Source organism: Lycorma delicatula, chromosome 11, assembly GCF_047948215.1.
Source record: "Lycorma delicatula isolate Av1 chromosome 11, ASM4794821v1, whole genome shotgun sequence".
Taxonomy (NCBI): domain Eukaryota; kingdom Metazoa; phylum Arthropoda; class Insecta; order Hemiptera; family Fulgoridae; genus Lycorma; species Lycorma delicatula.
The window spans coordinates 15,552,461-15,562,028 of record NC_134465.1 but is presented as its reverse complement, the minus strand read 5'-3'; the positions used below and the strand labels follow the sequence as shown (position 1 = coordinate 15,562,028).

General features: G+C 34.9%; 1 protein-coding gene across 2 annotated transcripts in view; it reads right to left on the bottom strand.

The window, feature by feature from the left end:
* Positions 1 to 293: 293 nt before the first annotated feature.
* Positions 294 to 9,568, bottom strand: part of LOC142332177 (uncharacterized) — a 216,058-nt gene continuing 206,783 nt past the window's right edge. For both annotated transcript variants that reach the window (XM_075378456.1, XM_075378457.1), the window contains one exon: positions 294 to 1,738. In XM_075378456.1, the coding sequence (XP_075234571.1) occupies positions 1,297 to 1,728 (432 nt within the window). In that variant the 5' untranslated portion in view covers positions 1,729 to 1,738 and the 3' untranslated portion in view covers positions 294 to 1,296. The remainder of the gene's footprint in view (positions 1,739 to 9,568) is intronic.

Below are 9,568 nucleotides of genomic sequence, written 5' to 3'. Positions count from 1 at the left end.
GAGAGCATCACTACCGCTGATAAAATTTGCTTTCTTGTCAGAGAATTTTTATAAAATAAAATAATTTAATCTCGCTTTCTGTGAAATAAATTTTAGAGAGGAAAACTATTTCATATTTTCCTTTAATCTGATTTTTACAACGAAATTTAAAATTGCGAAAACTAATTATAATAAAAAGTTAATGCAAACGTCTTAATTTTGTCTTTCACGCGATTGACAAAATATTAAAATTTTTTTGTTAAATTGTCAATTGTTAACGTCAATAAAGAAAAATAAAACATATAAATAGTTGTCCTTTACGATATCTTACTTTTTTTAAATCGAATTTCTGATCAAAAATTACATTATATTACGTAAAATGTACGGAATTGTTTATTAATTGTTTTTCATTATTACATTATTATACTGATTTTTCTCTCCTAAAAATCAGTGCTCTGTAGAATAGTAATAAATAAAATAAGTTAAAAAAAAATTATCCGTAATAAATTAAAATGTGGTATTTTTGTTACAATTTTAACTAGCAGCTTACCTTAAACATCTCAGATTTTTAGGGCCTTTAAAAAATAAAGATCCTGAAGTATTTAATTATTTTGACTGCATGTTAACCTTTTTTTAAGTTATTTGATTAATATGTATGTTTAATAAACATATTATTTATATTTTTATATGTTGTTTCAGGGAAAAATTTCTTCCTCGAACAAAAAAAAAATAAATAAAATACACTTTGACAACTTTCAAGTTGTTTAACAAAATTAAAATAAACGTTGGACTTTTCTACTTTACTAACTAAAACAAGGGCAGCTTAATGAACATTTTGTAACCGTTTAAATCAATAAATTTATTTTAAAAGTCTGTAAAATTTTTCCACAGATTTAATTTTTTTTAAAGATAGTAGGTCGACTTAAAATCGTAATTACAGTTTATAATTGTACAGTCGATTGTACTAGAAGTCGAAGTTTTGTTTAGAAAATAAATAACATCGAGTTGAGAGAAGTTTGAACAGATATCAAAGAAAAGATCAATTTGCTAATAAATAAAATACATTATATTTTACATTTAAATAATACGACGATTAAAAATGTGAATATATTAAAGCGATTAAGCATTTTTTTATTTACTTACAAAAAGAATTTAAAAAAAAATTCTTAATATAGAAGGTGATGTAAACACGAGCCTTAATATTAAATGTTATACAACTATATATATATATATTTGATATAAGCGATATAATTATATACTGTAACTGAAATAAATATATTATTGTGAATAAATATTTTACGTAATCTAAGTCTTTCTTTATGAGGATGATGCTGATCGTGATGGTTTTAGTTCGCCGCAATCTGTCATTTTATGCGATTCGTCGTTATTTATTTCGTCAGCCGATAAAGTTGAAGATAACGATGATGATGATGAAGAAACGGGTATAATCACAGCAGTAGTAGCGGTAGCAGGATTATTATTATCAACAGAACCGGATAAATTTCGAGTAACATTTATTTCACTTCCAGGTAATACTTCGGTCCATTCCCATCGTCCTTCTAACGGCGTTTCCGTTTCAAAGTCGAAATTCCATTTTTCTCTTGCTCTTTGATTATCTCTTCTAATTATTTCTAATAAAGAATTAGCCGCATTATCTTCATGACCGGCTGGGAATCGTTGTTCGTCTTCTTCGCTGAAGAATAACCTTCGACAAACATTTGATCTAGACGGTTGATCTGGCGCTGGCATATTGTTGTCACTGTAAATAAAAAAAAAAACTTTGTAAAAAATTACAATTTATCATTAATAAAAAATGTAAAAAAGTATTATTACAGATATATTCGTCAGTTAACATTAAAACAATAATTAACAGACCGAAAAAATAATTTAGTACAATTATGTACGGATAAATAGACGGCGTGGTCAACATGTCGTTAGAATAGCCACGCCTACAGGATTGTTTAATATAACGTAAAAATAAAAATTGAATTATATGGTTTCTTATCTTTCGCTATTCGGAATTTAAATTTTAATATTTTAGATCTACCGCGGACAGAATAAAATTTAACAAGCGATTATCTAGAGACCGCTGCGAATTTTATAGCATTTAAGGCCTACCGCACGCGGGTTACAAGTTGTTAGTCCATCGGGCCAACATTAACAAGTTGACCATAGTGGTTAACTTGTGATCGCAAATCAGCTAATTTCGAAGTCGAAAGTTCTAAAGTTCAAATCCTAGTAAAGGTAGTTACTTTTATACGGATTTGAATACTAGATCGTGAATACCGGTGTTCTTTGGTGGTTGGGTTTCAATTAACCACACATCTCAGGAACGGGACGACCTTTTTTTTCCCCCGTACATCCCCGAGCCGGACATCCAATTAAGTATACTCGACTCGAGGACGTATCCTTTCTGGATCTTTTAATTGCCTGCCTCTAATCTCCAACGGAAGAAACCAGGCCCGGCTATGCCGTTCCCAACCCCACCCTGCCGGAGACCGGGTCTTGGTCTTTCCTTTTGCCAGCCTCAAACTGACGGCGCAGGAGCCGAAGCCGCCAAAGCGTATCCGGGAACCCAGACCGCGAGCCGGGTCTAGGTCTTTTCATTCATTCACACCTAACGGACCCCAGGAGTTCCCGCTCTATCACGGGAACCCACACACCAAGGCATGTGAGCCTTCAGGAACGGGGCTGTCCCAGCTCTGCTATAAACTACAACCCTCAGTATCCCAGTCGTCTTGTATCATCTTCTTTTATTCTGAGGGCTGCTCTTGCAAATATTGCAAAATTATTCCAGTTTCCGGACGTAGCCAAGAGCCACTCCTAGAGCTGCTCCGGTCGGGTACGTATCAGTCCTGCATTTATACGATGTTCCTCCCATCGTCTGCACTCAAAAATAGTGTGTTAACCGCATCGTCAACCGCATCGCAGTAATAGCAGATGGGTGACTCTCTCCTACCTATCAAACCTATCCAGGTATTGTTCAAACGCACCGTGTCCCGACATGAGTGGCGTTGTGTGGTAATCTAATTCGCCACGAGAGCGATCTAGCCGAGCATCCAGGTACGGGATAGTTCTTCTGGTCCATGCGGCCACTGCTGAACCCGCCCATGCCATCTTCCATTGTTCCCGTATTATAGAATTGGCATCATCTTTGGCTACACCGGACGCCCTTAGTTTTCGTCCTTTAATTCGCAATTCTATCGCAGGCACCGAAGAAAGCACGCACAGTGCATCATACGATAAGGTTCGGTGCCCGGAAACTACGCCCAGAAGCGACTTCCTATGAGTGCTAGTTAATTTTCTTCTATTGCGCTTGACATTAACCGTATCGGCCCTTACAGGGGCGGCGTACAACAGAGACGACGTTATCATCAAGGTGATAAGTCACCTCTTCGACGCACGTGGAATTCTTGTCCCGCAAAGAGACCTCGCAAGGCACGGATTGTTGTTTCCACTCTGTCGCAGATCATGGCTACATGTCTGAAGTATTTGAGGTGTTTAACACCCCTACATATTTAGCACTTTCCACCTCGACAATTGCCTCTCCTCTCAGTCGCAGATTTAATCTTTTGAGTATTCTCCTACCAGTGAAGAGGATACTCTTGCATTTGGAAGGAGAAGGAACGGTAGACCTTCTTCTTGCTTTCTTTTCATGTTTAGCCTCCGGTAACTACCGTTTAGATAATTCTTCAGAGGATGATACGTACGAGTGTAAATGAAGTGTAGTCTTGTACATTCTCAGTACGACCGTACCTGAGATGTGTGGTTAATTGAAACCCAACCAAGGAACGGTAGACCTGAGACCGTACAAAACTACATTTCATTTACATTCATCCTCTGAAGTAATACCTTACGGTGGTTCCGGAATCTAGAAGGAACAGAAAAAGAGAAAGAATTTGTCTCACAACTGTTTAGTCACTGCTGTTATTTCCAAAGTTTATAATTCAAGTTTGCAGCCTAACCGATACAACAGCAGAATGACTTTTCTATTTCTCCGGTCGGCAACTTTTACCTGATGAAACTATTTTTATATGAATCTGGGCGTTAGTGACTTTTTATCACATTTCATCCGCCAGTCTTTTGTTAGGCGCATCGCGTTACATCATACATTTTTATTTTATTTGCTTTTTTTTTAAAGTAAAACTTAAGTTTTCATTTTATTGTTTTATCACACGCACAGTAAATTTGAGATAAATTAACAACTATCATTAAACTATTGGAGTCGTATAATTTTTAAAACACCAATTAAATATTTTATAACAATGTACGAGTATAAAAACGTAAAGTAATTTGTAGAATTGTTCGAGCTTATTTTTTTAAAAGGTCTAATTTTTAAAAGATCTAATCGAAACGATTTCTTTTCGGATTGATGGCGTAATAGTAATTTTTTCACTACAGAGTGTTTGTTTTCAGATTTCTTTTTTGTGTGTTAAAATAACTACTGGAAGTAAAATAATTAGTTATTTTTTAAATTAATACAAATGAATAACCCGATACAAAGTCAAAATAATAATCGTAAAAGCGCAAAATTCGATAAACTACTTTTCAATCAAACTTTTTTTGCCTGTTACTCTGAAAAATTAGAAAACTCTGAAAAATGTACAAATCATTGAGATTACAATTCGACGGAATAATTTTTTAAGTATCTTCTTTTTAAATTTATTTAATAAAATTTACTTTAAACGTTACAGGGAATCTGTTTTCACCTAAAAAACAGAAAGCCAAAAATTCGTGTTTCGATAAGGAATAACATTAAAAACGTGTCGCAAATCTTACAAACTCTACCCTCCAAAGGAGCTATCCAAAGAATTTCTACGGAGAGGATGGCAGTTTATGAAATATTCGGTAAAGTTTTCATTTAACAAACTTTTAGCTCCATAATGGACGAACCTATAGAGCTTTTTACGTTTATCATGGTTTTTTATTCTTACTGCAAATAGCACGATATCCTTCTCGAAATACACATCGATAAAAATCACGATTTTTCTACAGCGACAGTCACTCACAAACGCAGACTGATCTAGTTCGGTTAAACAAGATGGCAACGATAACCAAATAGTAACGCGATAAAAGTCACCGGTACGTGGGTATCATTACTGGTAAATAGGCTATTTGATATAATCCACCGGGTCGGTCTAGTGGTTAACGCGTCTTCCTAAATCAGCTGATTTCGAAGTCGAGAGTTACAGCGTTCAAGTCCTAGTAAAGCCAGTTATTTTTACACGGATTTGAATAGTAGATCGTGGATACCGGTGTTCTTTGGTAGTTGGGTTTCAATTAACCACACATCTCAGGAACGGTAGAACTGAGAATGTACAAGACTACACTTCATTTACACTCATACATATCATCCTCATTCATCCTCTGAAGAATTATCTAAACGGTAGTTACCGGAGGCTAAACAGGGAAAAGAAAAGTCTATTTCATATCAGTAATTCTACGTCATCCGGCGGTTAACATTGCAACAAGTTACCGAGAACATCGTTGTCGATTACTCAACGGTTGCTATAACCTATCTTCATTGGATATTGTATAAATTCTAATAAATTTATTTAAAATAAATTTCTTTATTTTTTATTTTTTTTTTGTCTTCAGTCATTTGACTGGTTTGATGCAGCCCTCTAAGATTCTATCTAGTGCTAGTCGTTTCATTTCAGTATACCCTCTACATCCTACATCCATAACAATTTGTTTTACATATTCCAAACGCGTCCTGCCTTTTTCTTCTATTTGTTTTAAAAATTTACAATTTTTTTCTTCTACCTGTCCTTCCAATATTAAAGCGACTATTCCAGGATGCCTTAGTATGTGGCCTATAAGTCTGTCTGATCTTTTAACTATATTTTTCCAAATGCTTCTTTCTTCATCTATTTGCCGCAATACCTTGTCTTCAGTCATTTGACTGGTTTGATGCAGCTCTCCAAAATACCCTATCTAGTGCCAGTCGTTTCATTTCGGTATACCCCCTACATCCTAAATCCCAACAATTTGTTTTACATACTCAAAACTACGTCTGTCTCTCAACTTTAAAGATTAAATTTGTTCCCGTTCCTTCTACCCGTCCCTCCAATATTAGGCTATTCCAGGATGCGTTAATATGTGGCCTATAAGTCTGTCTCCTCTTATAACTATATTTTTTCAAATACTTCTATCTTCATCTATTTGCCGCAATACCTCTTCATTTGTCACTTTATCCACCCGTCTGATTTTTAACATTCTCCTATAGCACCGCATTTCAAAAGCTTCTAATCTTTTCTTCTCAGATACTCCGATCGTCCAAGTTTCACTTCCATATAAAGCGACACTCCAAACATATACTTTCAAAAATCTTTTCCTGACATCTAAATTAATTTTTGATGTAAACAAAATATATTTCTTACTGAAGGCAGTAAGAAATAATGTATTTCTTTATTAATAAATTTTAAATTAGTCGCACGACTGAGCATTCAATAAAGTTGATCTAACTTAACTCATCGCTATATTAGAAAGAAAACAGGCAAGTGTCGCCAGCGTACAATCCGGTAACTGCTATTCGATCAATGGCTTTTTTTACAGTTTAAATCTGAAAAATCAGAAAGAAATATTATAAAGAAAGGTGGTTATGAATAAATTAACGTGTTATTTATCAGTTTCAAGTGTAGAGGGATTTATATAATAGGTTAAAAATGCTTGAATCGTTAAAGAAAGTTTGTAATAGACTATTTAACTAGTTTAACTTTTGTAGAGAAAATACATTTTTCCTAGCGATACATTTTAAATGGGATTTATCCAATTTTAAAGAAAAATCAACGTTCGATTTTTTTAAACACAATTTAATGTAAACGAACTAATAATTCCAAAGTATTTTAGGCTAAAATTGAAATTTCCTGTTATTTTACTCTCGTTTGAAGACTCTTAAAGTCGTAACCGATAACGTAATTTATAAAAAACTGAAAGGAATTAAAATACGAGCGTTTAGTTAGTATCTGTAGTCGTTTTATTTTTTTGTTTTACTTTATAAAATAAAAAATTATTTTTATTATGAGATTTTGAAATTTTTAATTTTACGCCTTGTAAAGGAGTTAAGGATATAAGAACGAATAGTTAAAAACACAATTTATTTTCTTTCATTTTTTCGCTGTACCTTACAAACTGATCCGGTTATGGAAAAAATCAATGATCGTTTGAAAATATTTTCTACTAGGTTTTGTCGAGTTTGATTTTTTTTAATGACTTTTCGAAGAAAAGTACTGTTACTTTCGATGATATGGTGGGAGTGGAAGTGAAAATGGATTTTCTTTTTATATATAAATATTGTACAAAATCTGTGCTCGAAAATTTCGAAAACTACTACTACACGTCGAAAATATTTGAGCGGAGCAATTAAGAAGCGTTGTCGTTATAACAGCACACGTTGGAACGTTGTCGTTTCTTTATCTGTTGTATATATTGTTAGCGATATTAAATTAATGAAAAATCGGTCTACTTGCGCAGAATTGCGCAAGAGTATTTTTCAATTAATTTAACATTTTTATTATTTATAAAAATTTACGTTTAAACAACACTCATAAAATGAAATTATTTTCTACCTTATGTTTGACTCGTATAATTTAACATATTACAGCTCCACCGATTTTAGTTTGCTTGTGCATCTGAAATTATTATAAAACAACTTTACTTCAAATTAGTTAGTCAATACAAATATAAAACTGGCCGCGTTATTTTTTCTACGGCAAGCAAATTTTTCAAAATGTTTATATAATAATATTTATGTTTTAAACGTTTAAAAGAATCAGAAGGAAAAGAAGTTGGTAACCCGATAAACGACCTACTCGTATATTGACGAAGAAATAGTACAATGATTACGTAGAATAATCTTACAAAAAAACCTCAAAACGCCTTTTTAAGCAACAGGCACCCATTTATCCTATAATCACACGGTAAATTTGTGCTTTTTACTTAGCTTTGTCGATCCGCTTTAATACATGCGCTATAAAACCTACCGAGAAAGACTACGTACAGAGTGCCAAAAATAACAACCTTGCCGATTTCCAAAAATGTGAGATAGTTTAAAGTATCGAGCTGTACAGCCAAACTTCACCGGAAGATTCGTAAAAGTAACGCATTCTTGAATTTCCCTTTATATGCAGTCGTCGGTAAAATATTGGTGGGTTTCAGTCATCCTTTTGGAACAAAGCACGACAGAAGAATGAAATCAAAATAAAGAGAAAATGTTTTAAACAACTTCCAGTACCGACGCATGCGGACCGGTATAAAATCAATAGCTGTATGAATCTCGTTTGTCACCGTTATTACGGTGTAGAAGATTCGGTGTGTTTTTTGGCTCGCTAAGTTCGAGTCGGTTGTAGTCGTTAAGAGGCGTAAATACCGTCGTGTGTTTGATAAAGAACTACCGAACGAAAACAACATTTACCGATGCGAGAAACAATCAGAGAAACGAGTAGTCTACTCAAGTATTCACGTCCAGGACAACCGTCAGATCGACGAGACTGTTCAAGCCGTGCGAACAAGTTATTTTGCAAACTCAAAAAAAGTCAGTACGAAAATGTTCACTGTGTTACGCGTTTCAAAAACAACTATTCACAACGTCTTTAAAAAAGATTATGTTTCATCGGTTATGAAATTCAGACGTTATATAAAATTTATCCGCAAAATAAAATTGAACGATTTGAACTCGATACAAACTTTCTGGATCGGTTTGATCGCGATCGGGAGTATCGATGATGAAGCTACGTTTCACATTTCGGTACGACTCATCGGCATATCGTTAGAATACGGAGTACTGAACGGTTCACATGTCTTTATAAAATATCAACATGTCAGCCCAAAAGTTAATGTATGGTGCGCGAACGGACGAAACGGAGTTAGTGGTAATTTTTTTCTAAGAAAACTATATCAGGAAACAAGTACCTCATACGTTTTAGAAAGGTATGCGGCGCCTCACGTAGCGGAGAATTCCATTCTATAGTTAGACAGAGCCATATCCAGATTTTGTCATATTCGTGAGGGATTACTCTACTACGCGATGTGTTCGAGGATTGCATCTTAAATGTTCTTGCCGAGGTAGAAAGCGCCGACTGTAAATATGTTTTGGCACTTTTTATTGACAAAGAGGTAGCATTTCCTTCCTTGTGTTGGAATTCTGTTCTCTGTGAGTTGGAACACCGCAATGTTCCCGTAGCCCTGCAGGCCGTGGTAGTGACTATTTGTCTAAACGTACGGCTCTGTTTCAAGAATGCGCACCTAGTTTTGGAAAAATCCGTTACAAGGGGAAGCCCGCAGTGGGTTCCGTTCTCGTTCTCCTGCTATATAACCTGGTATTTGACGGATTTCTGGGATTCACATTTCCAGCAGGGGTCACGGTCCAGCCTTTCGCCGATGACTGTCTCCTTTTAGTTGGTGGTAATTAACAACCACAGCTAGACGACCGGGCGTAGGCGGCCTTGTCAACTGCAGAAGGCTGGATGGACATTCTAAATTTAAAGACTTTTGTGTCAAAGACGAAGTTTATGCTTCTCAAGGGTGGAGACAAATTATCGTACAGTCGTAACCCCCGTATTAAATATAAAAGCTGTGTAATCAGCCG